Source organism: Acomys russatus, chromosome 26 (genome assembly GCF_903995435.1).
Source record: "Acomys russatus chromosome 26, mAcoRus1.1, whole genome shotgun sequence".
Classification (NCBI taxonomy): Eukaryota; Metazoa; Chordata; class Mammalia; order Rodentia; family Muridae; genus Acomys; species Acomys russatus.
Window position 1 is genome coordinate 11,573,723 of NC_067162.1, and position 21,084 is coordinate 11,594,806.

The following is a 21,084-nucleotide window of genomic DNA, read 5'->3' on the forward strand; positions in this document are numbered from 1 at the left end:
GCCCTTTCAGCCGTTCACTGAACATGACTCAGCTCTTCTAAAATGAAACATTTGAGAATAGAGATGTGCAAAATAGATGGTTTATTGAGGCCTCGCCCGTGGTAAAAGGACCTCTTCTGGCACCTTCTCAAGCAGCCAACATGGACAGGTAACACTTAGGAAAATGTCCCCTAGACTTAAGGGCTATGTGTGGATTCAATGAAAATGCCCCCCATAGACCCACATATTTGAAGTCCTGATCTGCACTTGTGGATATGAGTGACAAAGATTAGGATGTGCGGCCTTCTTGGAGGACGTGTGTCCTTGGGGCTGGGCTGACACTTCAAAGGCCACCCCAGGCCCAGTGTCTTCATCTTTGCCTTTGACCTGTGGGTCACATGTGAACTCTCAGCTACTTTTTCTGCAGAATGGCCATATGTCGCCATGCCCCTTACTGTGCTGATCATGAACTCACCCTCTGAAACTGTAAGCAAGCCCCCAATGACATGTTCTCTTTTATAAGCTGCCTTGGTCATGGTGTCTCTTCACAGCAACAGAAAAGTAACCAAGACAGGGCATGGCTAATTGGACTAAATTGTGAAGATGCTGTGACTATCCATAACCACAATGGCATAATTTAATACATCCTATAAAAAAATGGAACAGACAATCATAGTATACAAGCAAATTATTTTTCAAAATAGTTAAGGCAGCAGCAATACCACCAAAAAGTCTAAGACTGTTTTTGTAGATTCTTTTGCTGCATGTGACTCTTGGGTCCTGGCCAGGCCATTTGTCCACAGGTTCCCTTAAGAGGACATAAAGAGACAGTGAGGGGAAGAAGGGAGTCAGCCATGAGGTCAGGAGTCAGCCATGAGGTCAGGGGTCAGCCATGAGGTCAGGGGAACTTTGCAGCTCTGACTGACAAGGAATCAGGTGCTTCTTTATTTAAAGAGTGTTCACAGACCCAAGACATTCTAAGGATTATCCAAGAAGTACAGACTATGTGCTTGAGCTTTCATTACATGACCAGGGTTGCTTTTAGGTTGGCGGTGTTTTCATTTGGAAAGCACTCTATTTGAAGCAGTCTCATTATGAACAGGAAATATGAATACCACACTTCTTTACTCCATCGCTTATCATGTACACAATAGAGGAGGAAAAGTTCATTTCTGTCAATCTCTCTTTTTTAGTGCACTCTAGTCCTCTAGGGGTGTAGCCTGTATAGCCCTCTGTCTTTAAACTGCAGATTGAGAGAGCTCTTAGTGTGTAGTAAAAAGAGGCCTTGAATGCGCAACCTCCTGGGCAGTTGGGGTTTGTTAGTTGTCCCTGTTTACCCTGCGTGAATTCTACTGTTTGAGTTTGCTCAGCGCCAGATATCCCCAAAAGATTGCTGAACTAATGGTCTTGTCTAGATAGGTGTTTATCTGTGCTTAATGATCTCCAGGGCCTAAGACTTCCAAACAGGGCAAGATAAAGTGAACTTAAGGCTTTCCCCTAAAATGACACAGATAAAAATGTCTCAGGAAAAGACATAAAATCCAAAGGTCCCCAGGAATGCAACACACAAATGTAAAAAGCAATCGGTGCTTGTTTCTAAACCCTATTTTATTTGGGGTATTGAAGCCTCTACCTCCCTTCTCCAACCCCCTAACGCTGAGTATGTGAAATACTGTTAGTGAGGAGAGGGGACACAGACCCCTTATTTCTCCCAGGCGAATTGGGTTCTTTGGGGTCCTCCAATCTCTGTCATCAGCACACGCAGCCAGCAGTTTCCTCTCAGCCACTGCACTGCAAGGTTTCTGTCGCTCTGCACGCTGCCACACCAGCCGTCTCCAACCTTGCAAACTGCTACACACCATGTGCTCCACTGCGTGCCACACTTTCTCTCTCCAGACTTTCCTATTTATCTCCTACAGTGTCCTAGACCAAGTCCCTCTTCTTACCGCTTGATGCAGGCTGTGACAGGCTGGCAAAGACCACGCCCCTCAGAAAGCAATTATCAGCTGTGGACATGCTGAAGCCAAAACTAAAGTCCCACACTTGGGATTAAAACAAAAACATATTACATAACATAATTCAATTTACAAGGAAAGTAAAATTTCCATTATATAGCTCCCTTTCCCGCCCCCCCCCCAATGGCCTTTTCTCTAACATGAACAAATTATATACAGCAAGATCAACTATTCGAATTACCAGGTAAGAACTACATTTATGATGCCCAATTCATTTATACTGGACAATCTGGAAAGAGTATGCCACTCCCTATCCTTGTCTGATAAGTCCAAAGTTAAATACATTTTAGGCCTAAAATATTGTCTTAGTTCCTACACAACTAAACACAGTTGTAGTAGGACTGTGACTACCCAGTCTTCAACCCCGTCAGAGACTTGAGGAGGAGATAATATTACCTAAGTATCTAGGAAACATAGAGTAGGCAGATTCCAAAATTATAGAAATGAAAGAGACAGCTGACTGCCTGGATAGTCACCTGAAGTCTCTCTGTGTCATTGAGGCATCCAGTTTTCAGCCTACCAGCCCAGAATATCTGACAGACTTTTCTGTGAAGCAGGAATTGTCAAGCACTGGCCACGTAATCTCTTTCCAGTTGGACAGTCAGGTTCAGTGTCCTGTTTGTCCTCAGTTGGGGTAAACAGCTGCTATCAGCAGTTGAGGGACAATTTTTTCTCTTGTGGCTATTTTGCCACCTTTGTTCTTTGATGCCCATCCTCTTTGAAGTAGATTGGAGGTGCTGTCAGAAGCAGATGTGTCTCTCTGTCAGAAAAGCCAAGAAGTCAAAAAAGCCAAGCCTCTGGTTTTGGGGTACATGTATATATCTCCTCTCAGAGTCTGTACCAGAATGTTTATCAGCTGGCAAAGGTCATGCCCCCACAAGAGGCAGTCCCCCTTCTAGTGGACAAACATCACCTGTTCTCTCACAAGCCTGTTTTCAGTGGAAAAACACCACACATCCTCACACAAGTCTGTTTCACATACCACACTTGGGATAAAATCTAAAACAAATTTATGTCCTCTACACATCTGCCTTTCTGTTAAATAATAAACTATATACACTAAGAATAATTATGAGAATCATCTGGTAAAAGTGACACTTACAAGATCCAGTCCATTTGTGTCTGACAATCTATGAGAAAGTGTTCCAATATGTACCCTATCCTAGTGTTCCAAGTTTTCCTAAATCACCTTCTTATCACAACTTAGGTTCATCGACCTAAAAACATGTCTTTCTCAGCTTCCAGGGGAGCCTTGGGAGAGTGTGGTGTCTAACGCTTACCTGCCTGGTGTAAGACTATTCAACAAAGCAATGTTGTTTTGGGGTTTGTTTTGGTGTGGTTTGGTTTTGTTTTGAGGCAGGGTTTCTCATGTAGCCCTGGAATGGTTGAACTCACTCTGTAGACACTCTGGCCTTGAACTCAGAGAGACCTGCCTGCCCCTGCCTCCTGAGTGCTGGGATTGAAGGCCTGAACCACCACCAGCACCACCAAGCGCAGCAGAGGAATGCTACCCATGACCTTCCCATCACTCAGTCCCCATGATCAGCCTCCCTGTCATGGAGGACCCTGACTCCCCTTCCAGCATTCATGAGGTGCAAGGAGGAGGATTCCTCCTAGGTGAGTAGTGAGTCTGAGGAAAACTGGGATTCATGAAACCCTGTCTGCAGACAACAACACAGCCAACAACACGGACCAGTGGGTGAAAGCACAGACACCACGACCTGAAAAGCTCCCTGGCGGTCCCAGGCTGGAGATAAGTGACTCTAGCAAGCTGTCCTCCAGCTCCACATGACAGCACAGGGGCATGCACATACACACAGAGGACTGTTTAAATTCTGGAGAAGCATATTCCTAGAGAGCCCATGAGTGAGGAGTGAGACGTGGAGAACGTGAGGCTGCTGTGATGACTGCACTGAGGAGACACCTTCACACAGAGCCTGGGGTCAGGGCTGAGTGACACTTGCTGACCTCCCTGGATCGCACAGTTGATGTCCCCCCTCAAAAATAATGCACAGTCACTGAGGGGCCTGAGTCTTTGTAGGAGCCTTTTAATGACTGTTTTGAAAGGTTACACCAATGGAAGGGGAGGCCTGCCCATCCTCCTGGCAGGCCTAGCTGGGTGCTGGCCATTGAACTGAGGCCAGGAAGGTACGGATTTCCATAGGCTGCAGGGTGACTGAGGTAGGGTCCAACTTGGAGGGAGCAGGGTTCGACACAGGACCTGGGATGGGAGGAAGAGACAGAGGCCTGAACAAACCCATGCAGGCTCCACTCACGACTCTGCACCAGGACCGCACTCCCAGATTTTAAATACTTCCTGTGCCTGAACGTCACCCAAGGTTCCCCAAACCCTCTCCAGCTCTGGCCATTGTTCTCTGACCCCCAAAGGTCACCTACACCACCCACTCACCCTTGAGACAAAAGCCCATGCCCCAAACTCCAGGTGCACCCCTGCTTTGCTGGACCCACTGCTCACTCTTAAGACCCTGGACTCCAGCTCTACATTGGCTTCTGAGCAAATTCCTCCCACTCCCCTGAGCATCCAGCCCCAGGCAGGACGCCTGCCAGGTCTTCACCAGTTTCTGTCCTCCACTTGAGCCTGGAAGCCTTGGACAGGGGCTGGTTAGCTGCCAGTGTGGTCTCCTGCAGGTGGGTGATGGTGAAGGCCCGGAACAGGTTCTGTGGGGAGTGGAAGGTTCCAGCTGAGCCAGCAAATTCAGTTTTTGCCTGACTCCAGCCTGTCATCTCAGCTCAACCCCTCCTCACCTGCAAGTTCAAGGTTACAGGGGAGCTCAAGTTCTGACCAGAATCTTCTCCCACAGCGAACTGGTGCTCCAGGCGCAGCAGCACCATCTTGGGGGCCCAACGGGCCAGTGTGAGGAGATGCACCTGGGGAGGTAGGTCCTGGAGAAGTCCTGAGAACTGCAGAAAGAAGGGGATGGGTGGAGGGCATTGTCCGAGGCTGACTGGCAGTCAGCGCTGACCTGCAGGAAATGAAGCTTGGTCCTGAATGGGACGGGGCACTGAGCAGGGACACAGTACTGAAGCCAGCTGCTGACCGCAGGGCAGAGCTCATCCTGAAGGGGAAATGCTGACACTGAGGAGGACCTCACACCAGAAAGAGGGGCTCAGAGGGCGTCATCCAAGGTCTCCCTTTCTGCCGGCCTCGCTGGCTCTCACCTGTGGTTTTAGTGCTGCCTGGGAGTAATATGGAGCGCTCCCACCCTGAGCCAGCACCAACTGAGGGGCCAGGACTTCCTTCTCTGCCAGCAGTCGGTGCCTTGCAGCCGCATCTCTGACAGAACTCAAAAGCACAAGGTGGTGCCCTCGCACCCTCTTTCCATCACCTGACTCTATCAGGGCCTCATCCACACCTCGACCATCATCTGCCAACAGCCTTCGGTGCACCTGTGAGGAGCGGCCAGCAAAGGCTGAGAAACTAGCAAGTGATCCCAGTTCAGAAATTGGGCACACACTTGCAGGAATTCCAACACACACTAAAGATAGGGGCTACAATGAAGACTGAGGTCAGGAACTGCCAGGGACCCCTGCAGAAGTGAGGTCCAGGGGACAACAGCCCAAGACTAAGGAAGGGAAGGGCCTACCAAGAGAATCCTCACAGGATAACTCAAGGTCTAATAGGGACTGGATTAGAGGGGGAAAGTGGTACCTAGAAATATTACCAAAAATCCTGCACATTGAAGCAGACCCTTATCCCAGTGTAAGAAAGGGAGGGAAAGGGGAGAGGGTGGGACCAAGGCCACATACAGAAAACAGGTACCAACAAGAGCCTTCATGCATGGCTGGTTCTGGGTGGGCCCTATGGGAGAAACCCAGCTTGCAGGGGCTCCCCTCTCACCATGAGCTCCAATGAGCCATCCTGGAGACTGCTGCCCCCCTGGGAGCGGTCGGTCAGCACAGTCAGCTGCATGTGCCCATCCTAGATGAAGGGGCGATTGAGATTCTGGGGCCCTCCTGGGAGCCCACCCTGCCCCAGGTGTCTGGGAGATGCTTCCTAGTCTGATGCAGTGGCAGGGCAGGTACCGTCATGTAAATCCGAGTGTTGACAGGATAGTAATTTCCAGCCACCCGTTCAGTCTGATATAATCTCCAAGTGGGTCGATAATCACGCCTGGAAAGAGGTGCGATGTGATCACATTTGGGGTCCTGCTTCCTCTTCAGCCTCCTACATTCATGTCATCACCAAATCCCATGGCACTGAAATCCACACACCACAAACTCCCCAGGATGCCCCTTCCCACCTCCTCTTCAGGATTTCGCGGCCGTTGCTGTCCGTGTAGAACTGTCCCTCCGTTTTCATCGGGGTGTGAAAGCGGCTGATGATTTCCTTCCCCCAGCCATCTCTGTACTCAGTGGAAAAGTCACCTTTTGAGTCCCTCCTGAACCCCACTCTGTGCTGCTCCCCGCTCCGGAAAGCTTTATGCCACTTACTGCACTGGGATTGGTCCCACTGTCCACTCCAGTTCCAAATGACGCTGCCCTGGGTACAGGCGAACCACTTGGTAACACCAGGCTGAAAAATTCTGGTGTACCTCTTGCACCAAGGCTGTCTGTAGGCACACAGGATGGCTTGTGTCAGCAATGGTGAAAATGCCACATGGCAGCTGGGAGTGGGGGCTCACCCCTTTTAGTCCTAACACTCAGGGAGGCAGAAGATGGAGGATGGATGTGAGTTTGAGGCCAGCCTGGTCTACAAAAGGAGTACAGAACAGCCAAGGCTTGACAGAGGAACCCTGTCTCAGGCAAGGGGGTGCCCACGTGGTTATGAATCCCAGAAAGGGAGATTCCACTACCACCCTTCTCAGACTAACTTGGTGTGATGTTCTCACGGCTTCTTGTTTTCTTTGTTTTGAGTGTAGGATGCACGTGGACATCAAAGGACAACTTGCTAGAATTGGTTCTCCTGCCCACCATTTGCATTCAAGGGACTGAACAAGGTGGTCAGGCATCATGGAAAGCACCTTTACCCACTGAGCCATCTCACCAGCTCCTCCCTCCCAACCTGAAAATCCCACCTCTACCCCTTACCCTTGCTTCTGGAGTCCAGAGCCTGGCCAGTACCATAATAAATTCAATTTATTTTACTTTATTTTGAGATAAGCACTCAAGTACCTCAGGCTAACCCCAAACTCTGTAGGTACTCAAAACTGAAAACTGACCCTAAACCCCTGATCCTGCAGCCTCTACCTCCCAAGTGCTGGGATTGCAAGAGTGTGCTGCCATGCCCATGGACCACATAGCCCTGGGCTGTATCCATACACCCTTGCTACGCACCATTGCCCTCCCTTCCCTCCTTAGAATAGGATTCCAGGTTCACACACGTAGCCTTCTTTGTGGCTATCAGGGACTGTGTGGCCAACAATCTGCCCCATGGAAAACGATCAGGGCAGCATGAACACTGGCCTTGACCGTTTCCCTCTCTTCGCCTCAAATTCAGATGTTGTGGCTTGAGCCTGGGTGTCTATCTTAGACCAGGAGTGGGGCTGAACATAAAAGAAGTTAGAGGGACAAGAACAAGACAGAAGAAATGTTGGAAAAGAAAGATCTTCAACTTCCCCTGATGCCCAGTCAGACACTCTGTTTAAAAAGAAAAGACCTTGCTTGCTTGCTTCTTTATTTTTTTCTTCTTGTTTTTGTTTTGGTAGTTGTGTGGTGATAGAGTTTGGGTATTTTTTCCTTTGAGGTGGGTTCTCACTACATAGCTTTAGCTGATCTTAAACTCAGAATTCTTCCTCCCTTGCCTCTTGTGATGGGATTAAAAGCATGCATCATCAGGCATGACCCAGAAGAAAGCAATCTCATCTGACTACAAGCACGGTTGTTTTAGAACTTTTACAGAAGACCAACCTATATTCTAATAGAGATATGTAGGCATTTGCCTAAAGGGGAATCCCATCAACTATGCGCTCAGAACCCCGCATCTACTTCTTTTCCACCTTAGAAGACAACATCAGAAAACCATCAGGGGCCTCCTGAGATTCCAAGAAAAATTAAGTGTGAAGTATCAAATATCCACCCACATAAAAATGTTATTGAGAGCCTGATGGTGGTGGTGCACACCCTCATTCCCAACACTCAGGAGGCAGAGGCAGGTAGCTCTCTGTGAGGTCAAGACCAGCCTGGTCATCAGAGTGAGTTCTTGGACAGCCAAAGCTACACAGAGAATCAGTCTCAAAAAACAAGCAAGCAAACAAACAAAAAAATAAATCTTCTCGTTGCTGTTTCTGTGTGTATCCTAGCACCTGTGCACGTGCCTTCATGTATGCATGTGTTTGGTGACCCACATAGTTAGTCTGACAAGCTGCCTAGAGAGGCATGTGTCATAAAGTTTTTCAGATTATGGTCAATCGCTCTGAAGACTCAATGTACTTTGGAGTTTCAACTCACTCCCTCAGGCAGTGAAGTGCTCAGGTCACCGTCTGCTTCTCTGTGTCTTCCCTTGGAACTCAGTGAAACGTGGATGCTTGACAGGACAAAGGGTCTTAGACTCAGTCTCTGAAAGAAGGACACCGAGATTGCAGAGCATCTCCAGAGGCTACAGCCGAAGGAAGAGAACAGTGCAACACGGGCGTCCAGCATGAAGAAGGGAGCCTGCCTACCAGCAATGACCCAAATGACAACCTAGAGACTGAGGGAGAGACAGAGAAACCTTAGGGCAGGTGTGGCTGCCGAATCGCTGTTCTTTGCCGTGTTGTCTACTCAATAAATGCAGCCATTGCTGCTGAGATATTGGCTCATGGACCTGAGCAACCTGTTTACTTTGCTAACTAGGAAGGGAATAATGTTCCTGTAATTGTCAAGACTCTAAAATCCTGAGAGCCTCCACTGCTAATCATGTTGACCCCAATCAGAGTCCGTCACGTGATAATTTAGGTATCATTGCTTAAGCCTTGCATGGTGAAATACTAAACATTCAACATTCAGAATTAAATAAGTTACCCTCTTCCACTGCTGCACAAAACCTGGCAAAGTATTTTGGACATTATTTTTCTGTCTCTAATTGGACTTCTAAACTATGGTCCATAGGAATGTCAGTGGGGAGATGTTTCCTGGTGATACTGGGAAGCATTATAACCTTGAGATTAATGTTTTATTCCCCATCCACTGTAAGGCCTGACATGCACATCCTGAAATTGAAAAATATAAAAGGGAATAGGAAGGAACCATGGAGCTGGCATGGCCTGGCTGCCTAGAGAGGCATGCGCCTTAGGTTTCTCAGGTAGGAGTCAATGGCTCCCTGGACACAAAGTACCTTCCATTCCTGCGCTCCCTTGAAATCTTCATTGTATCCTGACAACTTCAACTGTATTGATCCTGGCAATTCTCATTATACTCAGTTTCTGATAAAGGTATAAAATGTTTGATTTCTCTCAATAAAATTGTCACAGCTTCATTTGTACAGTGGCCCACCCAACCTGGTCTGTTTTAATTTACATATACATATCTGGTGACCTTCACCACAAGTTACACAGGTGATTACAAATGTGTGTGTGTGTGTGTGTGTGTCTGTGTGTGTGTGTGTGTCTGTATTTGAGAGAGAGAGACTGAGAAACAGAGACAGAGACCTTACAAAGCCTAGGCCTTGAGCCTGAGCTGCTCTTCCCTCAGCTACCCAAGTGCTCTTGTCCTAGCTCCTCTCTTGTGCTGGTGTGGACCCAGAACTCAGGCCTTTATGCATATGCAAGTGATCTAAACTACAGGCTAAGAAACAAACCCACTTCCAAGACCTTGGTGAACTCTGACCTAGTGCACTTGCCACCCCAATCTCCTCATATTCCAAAGCTAGGAATGGATTTGAACATGTTGAGAGAGACATTTACAGAAGAGACTTTCATGCATCAGTAGCATGGAGTAAGCCTGTGGTCTTACTCCATATGCAAAGGAAAAGTAAAGCCAGGCACGGTGATGCACTCTTGTTGCCCTAGCACTCCAGAGGCTGAGGCAAGATCAAGAGTTGTGAAACCAGGCTGAGCTACACAGTAAAACTCTGTCTTGAGGACCAGAGACCTGGTTCAGTGGGTAAAGGCACTTCTTGCCAAGGCTGGTGACCCGCATACTATCCTAGTGACCCATGTGGTAGATTCCTACAAACTGTCCTGTAACCTCCACCCTTGCGAACACTTGTGCACGCACACACACAAAGACACACACACACACACACACACACACACACACACACAGAGTGTAATAGTCTCTAAACATACCTTACACGTGGCACATCCTGCTCCCCTATACCACATTCGCTCTCCACCCCCAAAACCCAATCATGATTGCTGGAACACAGACCTTTACCACGTGGATCTGAGCCCAAAGGCTTACAGGCAATGGCTTAAGCTGGTTGGGTTGAAAGATGTAGGCACCAGAGGCCTGAAAGCTCTCATGATTTCCAGTGCTAGCTTTGTACCTAGAACCAGAGAAAATGCGCATCAGGGAGGGGACCTCAGATCCACGCCAGCTGCCCCAAGCTCTGTGGACCCTTCCCTGACATAAGAGCCCTTCCTCACCAAAGGAAGTCCTGGCTCACTGGGAGCGAGAGGTTCTGTTCCATGTTTTCAATCTTCTTTAGTAACCCTGTGCCAGAGTCAAATGTGGCCCGTATGTACTGCATGGGGAAAGGGAGCACAGATGTAAACCAGCGTCTCCTCAGCCTTCCCTGGCCTCAGCTCCCTCATCTCTCTGCTGCACGAGACCCAGTAAGCAAACACTCCTGGCACAGCTGCTTCAGTCAACTCTAGCCCCATCTGGCCACTTCTCTGCACAGCGAGGCCTCAGGGACTATCTCAGCCCTTTGTGGAAACCCTCACACTCCTTATCTGGCTGTTCATCCCACAGCAGCACAGGCCAACTATGGCATCCTGAATGGATCTCACTCCTCCTCTGCGTCAGAGTTTGACCAATGTGTCACCTGACCCATCAGCCAATCGCCAGGACCCACAGGGCTTTAGTTCCACGGAAACACTTTCATGCCCCAACAGTGATCACAGCATCGCCACAGAGGTGGTGCTCAGCATGTTGGAAGCTCTAGGACTGAGCCTCAGCTCAATACAAATCTGGCACAGTGGGACATGCCTATAACTCAACACACAAAAGGCAGAGGCACGAAGAGGAGGGCTTCTATGTCATTCTGAACTTGCCAAGTTCAAGAACAGCCCCAGCTCTGTGCGATCCTGTCCCAAACAAATAGAGAAAATATTGTTATTTTCTTCAGAATCTAAAGAGAAGTTAAACCCAGCATTCGGGAGGCAGAGGCAGGCCGATCTCAATGAATTGGAGGCCAGCCTGGTCTACAAAGGGACTCCCAGGACAGCCAAGGCTACCCTGTCTCTAATAACCAAGAAGAGGAAAAATAACTGAATAGTAACAATGAACATATCATAATGATACTTGCATGGACAATACTTATCTTTACAGGAATATCGTCATATGACATTGTGTGTGTGGCATGTTTGCATGTGTATATGATTGTGTGTGTACATTCCTGCTCATGCATGTGAGGGCAGAGGCTGAAGCTGGCAAAGTGTCAATGGTTCTCTGCCATACTGCTTTATTTATTTATTTTTTATCAATTTTTATGAATTTCACTGCTCTTTAATCCCACCAATCTCATTGAAAAGAACAAACTGTGCACGTGTGGTGCTGTATGCCTTTCATCCCACTACAATGGAGGCAGAAGCAGGTAGATTGCAGTGAGTTTGAAGGCAGACTGGTCTAGAAAGCCAGGACAGGACAGTCAAGGCTACACAGAGAAACCCTGTCTCAAAAAACCAACCAAACAAACAAAAACAGAAGCAAAACCAATAAACAAGAAATAGAAAAACTGTAACACCCAGTGGAAAGCTTATTTCCATCTCCCCTAGTGAGAACAGAAATCTTTCTTGCCCTGTCCATGAGCATCGCCCTAGAACTCTAGCTGGCCATGAAAGAACTGGCAGCTCTGATCTCAAGATTCCTCTCTTCCCGACAGGAAGCTGACAGCCACGTCTGGGGACGACCCTGGCTATTAGCGGGAGCAGAAGGACACGCACCTATATCAATCTCATGGTGACAAGATTCACACGACTGCTTAGAAAGGAAATTGAGACTCACAGGTCACCCTCCTCACTAAAGAACACATAATCGGGAGAGATGAGGGTAAACCAAGGATCCGGAACCTACTGACACAGATTCCAAGTACTTCTACAACACTGTCCATTGTCACAGAGGCAAGGAGAGAAGTGCAAGTAGAATCTCACCTCATTTTCAATGGATAAGACCTGGGACGTGGGTTTCCTGGGCCTGGCTCTCAGGCTGTGAGTCTGGGACTTACGGCCACTCATTTTGGTCACAGAGTAGATGCTGAAGCCAAGAGCAGGCACCGAGGCCGAGAACAGTAGCTCCCGCTCGTACATCTTACTGTAAGAGCTGGGAATCAGCACCACCTTGAGTGAGAGAGGACAGGATGCTCATCAGGGTCAAGAAGACACAAAGAAACCAGCATGGGTGACAGCACCACCCTCAGAGGGCAAGCAATAGAAGGGAGAAAACCTGGCTGTGATGGGGAGAGACAGAAGAGCATTTGCCAGCACATCCTGTACCTCGTTGAAGGGAGAGGAAATAGGAGGAAAGAGAAGGAGAAGAGAAAAGAGGACAGAGAGGAGGAAGGTGCAGCTACACACAGAAGCTAGGAGTCAGAGCAAACCGAGAAAGAGGTGGATGAGAGGGTCAGAAGAGGAGACCTCCTGGGGAGAAGGGTCTGTCCATAACCAGAAAATGTGATGCGGAACAGTGAGGTGACCCAAACCTGCGATCTTAACACGCAGGGGATTAAGGCAGGAAGATCACAAATAGGAGGCTATGGGGGTTACACAGGGAAAGCCTGTCTGAGGGAAGAAACAGGAGAGGGTCAGGAGGGAAGGAGGGAGGGAGAGAGGAAGGAAGGAAAGAAAAGAGGGAGAGAGGAAGGAAGGAAGGAGGAAGGAAGGAAGGAAGGAAGGAAAGAAGGGCGGGGGAGAGGGAAGGAGGGAGGAAATGAAATCCCAGGGGACATTTAGAAGCTGGCTCTATTGGGAGAGAGATGTTCCCCAGGAGGCTGCGATTCAGAACAGAGCTGGGAGACAAACAGACAAGGAAGAAACACATGGGCGCATCCAGACGACCTAGGGGAAATGTACTGGGAAGGGACCATTGCATGTGCAGCTCACATTGCTGGGCACTGTCTGGCCTTCAGGGTCCTTCACGATGAACACGCCTTCGGTGACTGGCAGCCGAACCATCTGAGACACCTTCCGCCCCAGGGGGTTGTAAACAGTTACCTGGAACTATGGCAGAAGCACATAGTCACAGCCCGCCTTCCACCCCACCCCTTAGCAGTGCAGCTTCCCACACAGGCCTGGCCTTCCAGGGCAAGCCTTGCCTCTAGTAATGAACTACCCTATACCAGCCTCCGGCACCCACAATGGCCCTCCAAAAATAAACGAGGCAACCACTCCATCCCCTTCAATGCAGACTGCACAGTCTGGGGTCCTGTCCCTCCTGCTCCCAGCCCCGACTCACATGACCTGACTGCTGGCTGACTGGACAGATGCTGATGTTGAGCTCGTGGCAGAATGAGAAGTTCTGTTGGTAATTGCTCAGCTGTGCCAGGGCGTTGCTCACCAGAACCTGGTAAGGATCACCAAAAGACCTGCACCAAGGTCTGTAGCCCAGGCAGTCTGGTTGGCCCATAATAGGCCCCGCCCCCTACCTATACCCCTTCTCCATTTTCCCATGATTAGACCCCTCCTCACTCTTGGGTTCTCCTCAAAGCCCATATGAGTGTTTTAAACCCCTACACACACACAGACACACACACACACACACACACACACACACACACACACACACACACACAAGTGCACATTTGTAATCTTGCCCCTCACACCTCACAGGGCCCCCATCCTGCTGCCAGCTGCCGCGTGTAGTCATCTGCAACATTCTGCCTTGAAGTGCCAGTGACAGCATCGTGGTGCTGGAGCACAGCCACTGCCTCCTCTGCCAACAGAATGTCAGTCAGTTGCGGTCTCACACAATGCTGAGTCCCACCACCAAGCAAGCACACACAGATGGTCTTGTGCTGGGGAATAGTGCTCTTGGGAGAATTAAGAATGGCTGTGGAAGGCTGGAGCCATGGCCTGGCAGCTAAGAGCACTGGCTGACTTCTCAAAGCACCAGGGTTTGACTGGTGACACAACATGGTAGCTCACAGCCATCTATACTTCGTTTCTAGGGGACCCTGACACCCTCTTCTGCCCTCCAAAGGCACCAGATATGCACCCCATACAGTAATATACATGCAGGCAAACACCCACACAGAGATGACACTTACTAAGAGGAGCACTGTCTCCTGAGCCATAGGGTCCCACCCTGGCTGCAGGACCTGTCAGTGCTTCTAGCTGGTTGCACACCTGAGGAGAAAGACATGCGTTGGGCAGAGGCTCCTCTGGGCCTCCTGGATGCCCACATGCTCACGCACCTGCAGGAAGTTGTAGCTGAGGCGCTCATAGCGCTTGAGGGCTGGCCTGCTGGAAAAATAGCCAGTCCAGAACATGTGGGGGCCATCGGCATAAGGAAAGAAGTCATCCTCCTTCACCGACCTGCAGGGGACATTGAGAGCAGTCACACTCCATGGAGCATGGCAACCCCACCCAAACTCCCCAGTTCCTGCCCCAAATACCAGGTGAGATTGGCCTTGTTCAGCTCCCAGAGGTAACATGTAGGGGTGGAGTAGAGAACATTGACCCGGCTCCCCTTTGCCTGCTGCTGGGGAAAGGAGTGTGTGAGCCTGGGGGTGCGCACCTTTCGGGGCCCACAGGCCCCCAATGCATCAACTTCTCTACTTGGTTGTTGTTGCTTCTCACATTTATTTTGTTTATTTAATGTGTATCGATGTTTTGCCCACATATGTGTCTGTGCACCGCCAGTTTGCCTGATCCCTACAAAGGCCAGAAAAGACCACCATGCTTGACTGTAGCTGGTATCTCGAAGGAACAGGAGACATCAGCCAGAAAGAAGAATTATAAACCCACAGTATAGAGGATGTAGGCCAGAAGGGCAAACTTGCCTCAAACACAAAGTGAGTTCTAGGACAGCCAGGACTACATAAACACAAAACAATTTAAAAAGGAAATATAAAAATAAACCTTTCTCTGTTTTGGTTTCTGTGTATGGTTTTGTTTATGAGACAGGGTCTTTGGTGTGTGTGTGTGTGTGTGTGTGTGTGCGTGTGTTTCTATGTGCCCATGTGTGTCTGTATGTGTGTGTGTGTGTGTGTGTGTGTGTGTGTGTGTGTGTGTGTGCCCATCCAATTGCCTGTCCCACACTGGCCTTCACTCAATGCAGTCCTCAGTGTCCCTCGTTCTAGGGTGAGCTCCCTGCTTGACTCGCTTCTGTTTATTACCTGCCCATCTCAGGCACTGATGATAATGACAGAAAGCTGAGTAACGCACACAGGGAGGCACTGACCTGCTTATTGACCAGGCGGATAAGCTTGTCCATGTTTTTGAACCACCTGTTGGCATTCTCATAGTGGAAGTCTGAACCCATGGTCATCACGGTGTGGTTGGTTCGGTAACACTGTGCCTGTGGATGACAAGGCAGTCCTCAGGCCTGGGAGTCCAAGACTTTCCCAGTGTCTCAGGGTGCAAAATTACATGTGGGGACCTGAGAATATAGCTCAGTGTGAGAACACTACACTAGTACCCTCAAGACCTCGGGTTAGATACACAGTACAAGACAAAAAACAGAACACAAACGAACAAACAAGAAGGACCACCTGCGTGGGGACTATGGCACATGGGGCAGCTGGACACATGGAAGTGAGTAGTGCAGGGCGGAGTGTGAAGCTCCCACAGTAGAGTCCAGGACTCCAACCCTGCCTTTGCCCCCCAGGCATGCTGGGGCCTATCTCTACTCTCAGCATATGGAGGCAGGAGGAGCAGAAGTTCAAAGCCAGCCTCCCCTACATAGCAAGCTCAAGGCCAGCTTGGGATATCTAAGTCCTTGTCTGAAAACCACAGAAACAGCCAGTAGCTGCTGAGGTACTCTACAGTGCAGTGCTCAGAGGAGGCTATAAGGCGCTGAGCTGCACTCTCTGCCGTCCTCCCTCCTCCTCCTTTTCAATGTTTATTTCTTATGGGAGGGGACATAAGGTGTGCGTGCTACAGCAGCGGCTCAGAGACTACAGAACAACTTACAGGAGTCAGTGCTCTCCTCATAGCAAGTGCGCTCTGGAACCTGACTCAGGTTTTCAAGTTTGGCAGCAAGCACCTTTACCCCTCAGCCATCTCACTGGCCCACTTCCTTGGTTTGTTTCTTTCTTTTGTTTTCAGACAGGCTCTCACTATGTCCTCCTAGGCCAGCTTCAAGCTCACAGAGACCTGACTGCCTGACCCCATCCTCAGGTACTGGGATTAAAGTTTCCACGAGTACAGCGGACACCACAACATTAATATGACTTATATTCCCATGTGTGTGTGCCTCTCTCTCTCTCTCTCTCTCTCTCTCTCTCTCTCTCTCTCTCTCTCTCTCTCTCTCTCTCTGTGTGTGTGTGTGTGTGTGTGATATCATGTGTCCATACACATATGCACAAATGAGAGAAGAGTGCCAGGTGTCCTCCTACAATTCTCTGCCTATTCATTTAGTCAGACTCTCCCAGAACCTGGACTTGCATTTTCTTCCCGATCATGAGGCCCAGAAGGCCCACTGCTCCTCCTGTCTCACCAGCCCTGGAGCTGGGGCCGCACATAACCACATACAGGAACACGCAGTTAGAATGACTAGGTTTTCGTGTGGGCTCTGGGATCTGAACTCACATCTCATACTTGAGCAGCAGGTGCTCTTAGTGCGGAGCTGTCTCTCCAGCCCCTCATGTATTCTGCTAATGTACAATGACTCCCAATGAGGAATCTCATGGAAGCTTCTGGATAGGTTGGGTGTCTGTGCCTGGATACTATGGACATGGTTAGGACAGCTAGGTTACCTGGGAAGAGGCCAGCTTCAGGAAGTCAGCGACCAACATATCTGCATTGAAGTCAGGGCTGTTGGGATCCTCTACCACGGGAGGGTCTGCACATAGCATATCCCAGCATAGGTTCTTCGGAGGGTTATAATTATTCGGGAGCACACCTGTAGACCAAACCAGATTCAGCACCCCAGACCTGCCTTGGAGTCCGACAGAGTGACACAACACCCAGGATAAACCTCCAATATCAAAATGGCACACACACACACACACACACACACACACACACACACACACACACACACACATACACACAGCATACTCTCTCACACTTACTCTCATACATTCACAGACAATCACACTCAAAAACCATGAACAGTTCTCAGAGAATCACAGCATATCACAAAATCACAGAGGACCCTTCTGATCCTGAGGGCCAATGACCTTACCCTCCTGCCCACTTACCAGTGAAGAGGTCAGCAGTGGGGGGCTTCAAGCTGGCACTAGCCCTCCATACCTCCTCCATCTTCAGCTTTTCTTCTCGAAAAATCTTATCTTGATAGTCAATGCGCCCAAGGAAGAAGCCATCAAACCCCATCTGGGAGGACAGAACCGGTGGGTTAAGGAGTGCAGGGCCTTCTGGCCCAGGTGGGACAGACAGCGTAGGAAAGTATGCCCAGCTAAACCTAGGGTTTTCAGGGATAGAAAGATGGCTCAGTGCTGGAGCCCAAATTCTAGTGAGGCCTAATCAAGAGAAGGAGCGAGCCAGCTGGAGACACAGAGCAGCCTGCACCTGTGGGTCCCTAGGACATAGACCCGAGCCGAACTTAACTCACAGGAGTAAATTCAGCCTGGACAGGGGGTCTCAGCAAGCCAGAGTCTAGCCCCAGAGATCACTAGAGGAGGGCAGGGTGTGAGCAGCTAAAGCAGGAGCCAGACCAAGTGAAGGAGAGTCAATAGGGTGGCTGGCACCTGGGCAAACAGGGAGGCCTGTTCTCGAGAGTGGCCAAAAGGGTCAATGTGCCAGGCCACACGGGGACGTCCGTCGCTACCGAATGTGTCTTGCAGGAAGCGTAGCCCAAGTGTCATCTGGTCCACAATTGCACCATAGTGGGTGGCTGCCTCATCGTTCATCACCCAGCCACCATTGACAAACTCCAGGCGCCCTGTGGAGGGGAGGCCAGGCGAGAAGGGGCACAGCTGGGAGTGGGCATCGTGGGCAAGGCTAGAAACCAGAAGATGCTGTGCATGGAAGCCAGGAGAGGAGGGGAGTTCAGAGCCAGTGTGCAAAGACCTGCACGGCTGGCCTTCCCGAGGAGCCACTGGAGGGAGACCTGGTGAGACACGCTTCTCCACAGGAAGAGAGCCTGTAAGCTGTTAGAACTATGGGTACAGAGTGTGCACACTATGACATGATAAAAATCTCAGAGATGCCTGGTTGCTCACGCCTTCCTTTCCAGCACAAGAGAGCCAGGGAAGCAGGATTTCTACAAGTTCAAAGCCAGCCAAGTCTACAAATCATTTTCCAGGACAGGGTGGAATATATAATAAGACACTGCCCCAATAAATTATATATATATGATAGATAGAGAGAGAGAGAGAGTCTCAGAGATGCGGTTTGTAAAAGGACGGGCTGGGCTGGGCTGCACTTCCTCCTTTCACTTCTTGGTGCAGGCTCACCCTGGCGCACCAGGTCCCGCACGCTGTCTTGTGTTGCCTTGGTCTGCTCCTTCCACCAACGGGAGAAGAAGGCCATCTCCACATAGATGAAGCGCCGGGTGGGGTCCGCCAGCAGAGAGGAGATTGCCGAGTTGAGGATGTCCCGCACTGACCCGTGCTGAATTTCCTTCCGTCCTGTGGACATGAAGGTCAGGCAGTTAGGGGCCAGTAAAACATATGACTTGATCAAGAGTCCAGAGGGCTCGTTGTCTTTAACCCAATGTCCAGGTCCCTGAAAGATGTAGAGGCCCCCCACCCAACCCCCATCTCTACTCACTGCCATAGTAGTACTGGTCCACTGTCTTCAGCCAGCCTACATCATCATGGGTATGAGGCAACAGGTGCACGTTGAGCATGCCTGGCTTCACTGTGGGACATGTCTGCACAAGACCCCAAGAGCATACACATTCCATGTCAGTACTTGAGACTCTGAGAGGCAGGTAGGCTGGGGCTTCTGAGGTAGAACCTTGCCTGGCATGGTCAAGACCAGAGTTTTAACCTCCAGCATCACAAGGCAGGCAGGGAGGCGGTGCAAGCACGTATTAGGTCTGCTTGTCAGGCTAGGACTCTGAGGCCTACACCTCCTCTGAGGTGTAGAGAGGTGACTTGCACAAGGAAGGAGACAGGAAGCTGAGAGGCCAAACCAGGACTCCAGGCAGCCTCAAGGAAGGTGCCTAGGAATGAGCAGCCCAGCTCACACAGTTCTACTCTGAAAGGGAGGAGGGAGAACTTCCAGGTGATGTAGATTCACAAGGCAGCTTTGCCGGAGAAACTGCGCCAAAGGGGTTTGGCAACAGGGGCGGGCATGACAGGGAGTTGGACAGTCACTAAGCAGCAAGTCCACGCAAGTGGAACCACAGCAAGCACAACCTGTGCCAAGCTTCGAGTCCTGTTCTCAAGTGGCTGCTCATCCTTTCCCCAACCAATCACAGGTAAGTGCATGCCAAGTCCAAGCTGGCTACCTGGAGTCATAAGAACATGGACACAAGCACATGCAAGCCTGTTCTCAGGCTCACGCCAGACCTTTTCAAAGACGCAATGCCCACACTGAGACCACACCGTCTGATAAGCAGCAGTCACCTAGGGATCAGTAGCACCCCAACTCTGCTGCAACTTCATCCCAAATACATTGCCTCCTGTCAGCTTCAGCTTACCTCATAGCCTGCAGCCCAAGTGCCTGGCACGACCAGTAACAAGAAAAGGAAGGAAACAGGCAGGACAGGCAAACCTAGGGTGCAGGAACTCATCCAGAGCCACCCAGTGTTCAGGCCACCAACATGGACACCAGAGGACAGCGATGGGGTGCCCATGGTCCTGGCAATGCTGAATACTCTGCTTTCCACAGCCTAGAGAGGTGCCAGCAAATGCTCCGCCCTCAGGACCTGAACCAGCCAATGGGCACAGAAGGGAGCACAGGAATGGAAGGTACATTGTGTCCCAGGAGCCAGGGACTGTAACATGAGAAACCTAAGGCGCATGCCTCTCTAGGCAGCCAGGCCATGCCAGCTCCATGGTTCCTTCCAATTCCCTTTTATATTTTTCAATTTCAGGATATGCAAGTCAATCCTTACGGTAGATAGTGAATAGAACATTAATCTCAAGGTTATAATGCTTCCCAGTATCACCAGGAAACATCTCCCCACTGACATTCCTATGGACCATAGTTTAGAAGTCCAATTAGAGACAGAAAAATGGTGTCCAAAATACTTTGCCAGGTTTTGTGCAGCAGTGGAAGAGGGTAACTTATTGAACTCTGAATGTTGAATGGTTACTATTTCACCATACAAGGCGTGAGCATCAATACCTAAATTATCACATGACCGACTCTGATTGGGGTCAACATGATTAGCAGTGGAGGCTCCTAGGATTTCAGAAGCATTGACAATTACAGGAACATTATTCCCTTCCCAGTAGCAAAGTAAACAGGTTGCTCAGGTCCATGAGCCAATGTCTCAGCAGCAATGGCTGCATTTATTGAGTAGACAACACGGCAAAGAACAGCGATTCGGCAGCCACACCTGCCCTAAGGTTTCTCTGTCTCTCCCTCAGTCTCTAGGTTGTCATTTGGGTCATTGTTGGTAGGCAGGCTCCCTTCTTCATGCTGGACGCCCGTGTCGCACTGTTCTCTTCCTTCGGCTGTAGCCTCTGGAGATGCTCTGCAATCTCGGTGTTCTTCTTTCAGAGACTGAGTCAGTGTTTCAGGTGTCCACACTGGCTTTCCAGCACCCTGAGGAAACAGAACAAACACAGCCTTTGTTGAATGACTGCCAATAGTTGAGGTACTGTTTGGCTTTTGAGGGCTGTAGCCAGAGTTAACCCATGAGGCTATGAAGGCGCGTGAGTATATCAGCATCGAGGTGTATGTGATCATTC

At 49.8% G+C, this 21,084-nt stretch overlaps 1 protein-coding gene across 1 annotated transcript; it reads right to left on the reverse strand.

Annotated features, from left to right (window-relative positions):
• Positions 1 to 4,026: 4,026 nt before the first annotated feature.
• Positions 4,027 to 20,021, reverse strand: LOC127209000 (lysosomal alpha-mannosidase-like). The gene is made up of 24 exons (XM_051168518.1): positions 19,866 to 20,021; positions 18,989 to 19,091; positions 18,673 to 18,846; positions 17,965 to 18,158; positions 17,458 to 17,590; positions 17,011 to 17,156; positions 15,495 to 15,611; positions 14,707 to 14,789; positions 14,506 to 14,626; positions 14,359 to 14,437; positions 13,915 to 14,024; positions 13,548 to 13,655; positions 13,196 to 13,312; positions 12,248 to 12,433; positions 10,520 to 10,617; positions 10,302 to 10,419; positions 6,447 to 6,565; positions 6,257 to 6,358; positions 6,039 to 6,126; positions 5,854 to 5,934; positions 5,175 to 5,402; positions 4,761 to 4,916; positions 4,571 to 4,673; positions 4,027 to 4,215 (listed from the first exon to the last, which is right to left on the reverse strand). The coding sequence occupies exons 1-24, from the start codon at positions 20,019 to 20,021 to the stop codon at positions 4,106 to 4,108; spliced, it is 3,030 nt and encodes a 1,009-aa protein (XP_051024475.1). The 3' UTR covers positions 4,027 to 4,105.
• Positions 20,022 to 21,084: the final 1,063 nt, after the last annotated feature.

Bases quoted from the DNA above. Each gene is read 5' to 3' on its own strand.
- LOC127209000 (XM_051168518.1), bottom strand. From the start codon at position 20,021: ATGGGCACCCCATCGCTGTCCTCTGGTGTCCATGTTGGTGGCCTGAAC. The intron at 19,092-19,865 runs GTAAGCTGAAGC...GGTCTTGTGCAG, and splicing joins CTTGGGCTGCAGGCTATGAG to ACATGTCCCACAGTGAAGCC. The intron at 6,566-10,301 runs GTCTGTGTTCCA...GTGTGCCTACAG, and splicing joins CTCAGATCCACGTGGTAAAG to ACAGCCTTGGTGCAAGAGGT.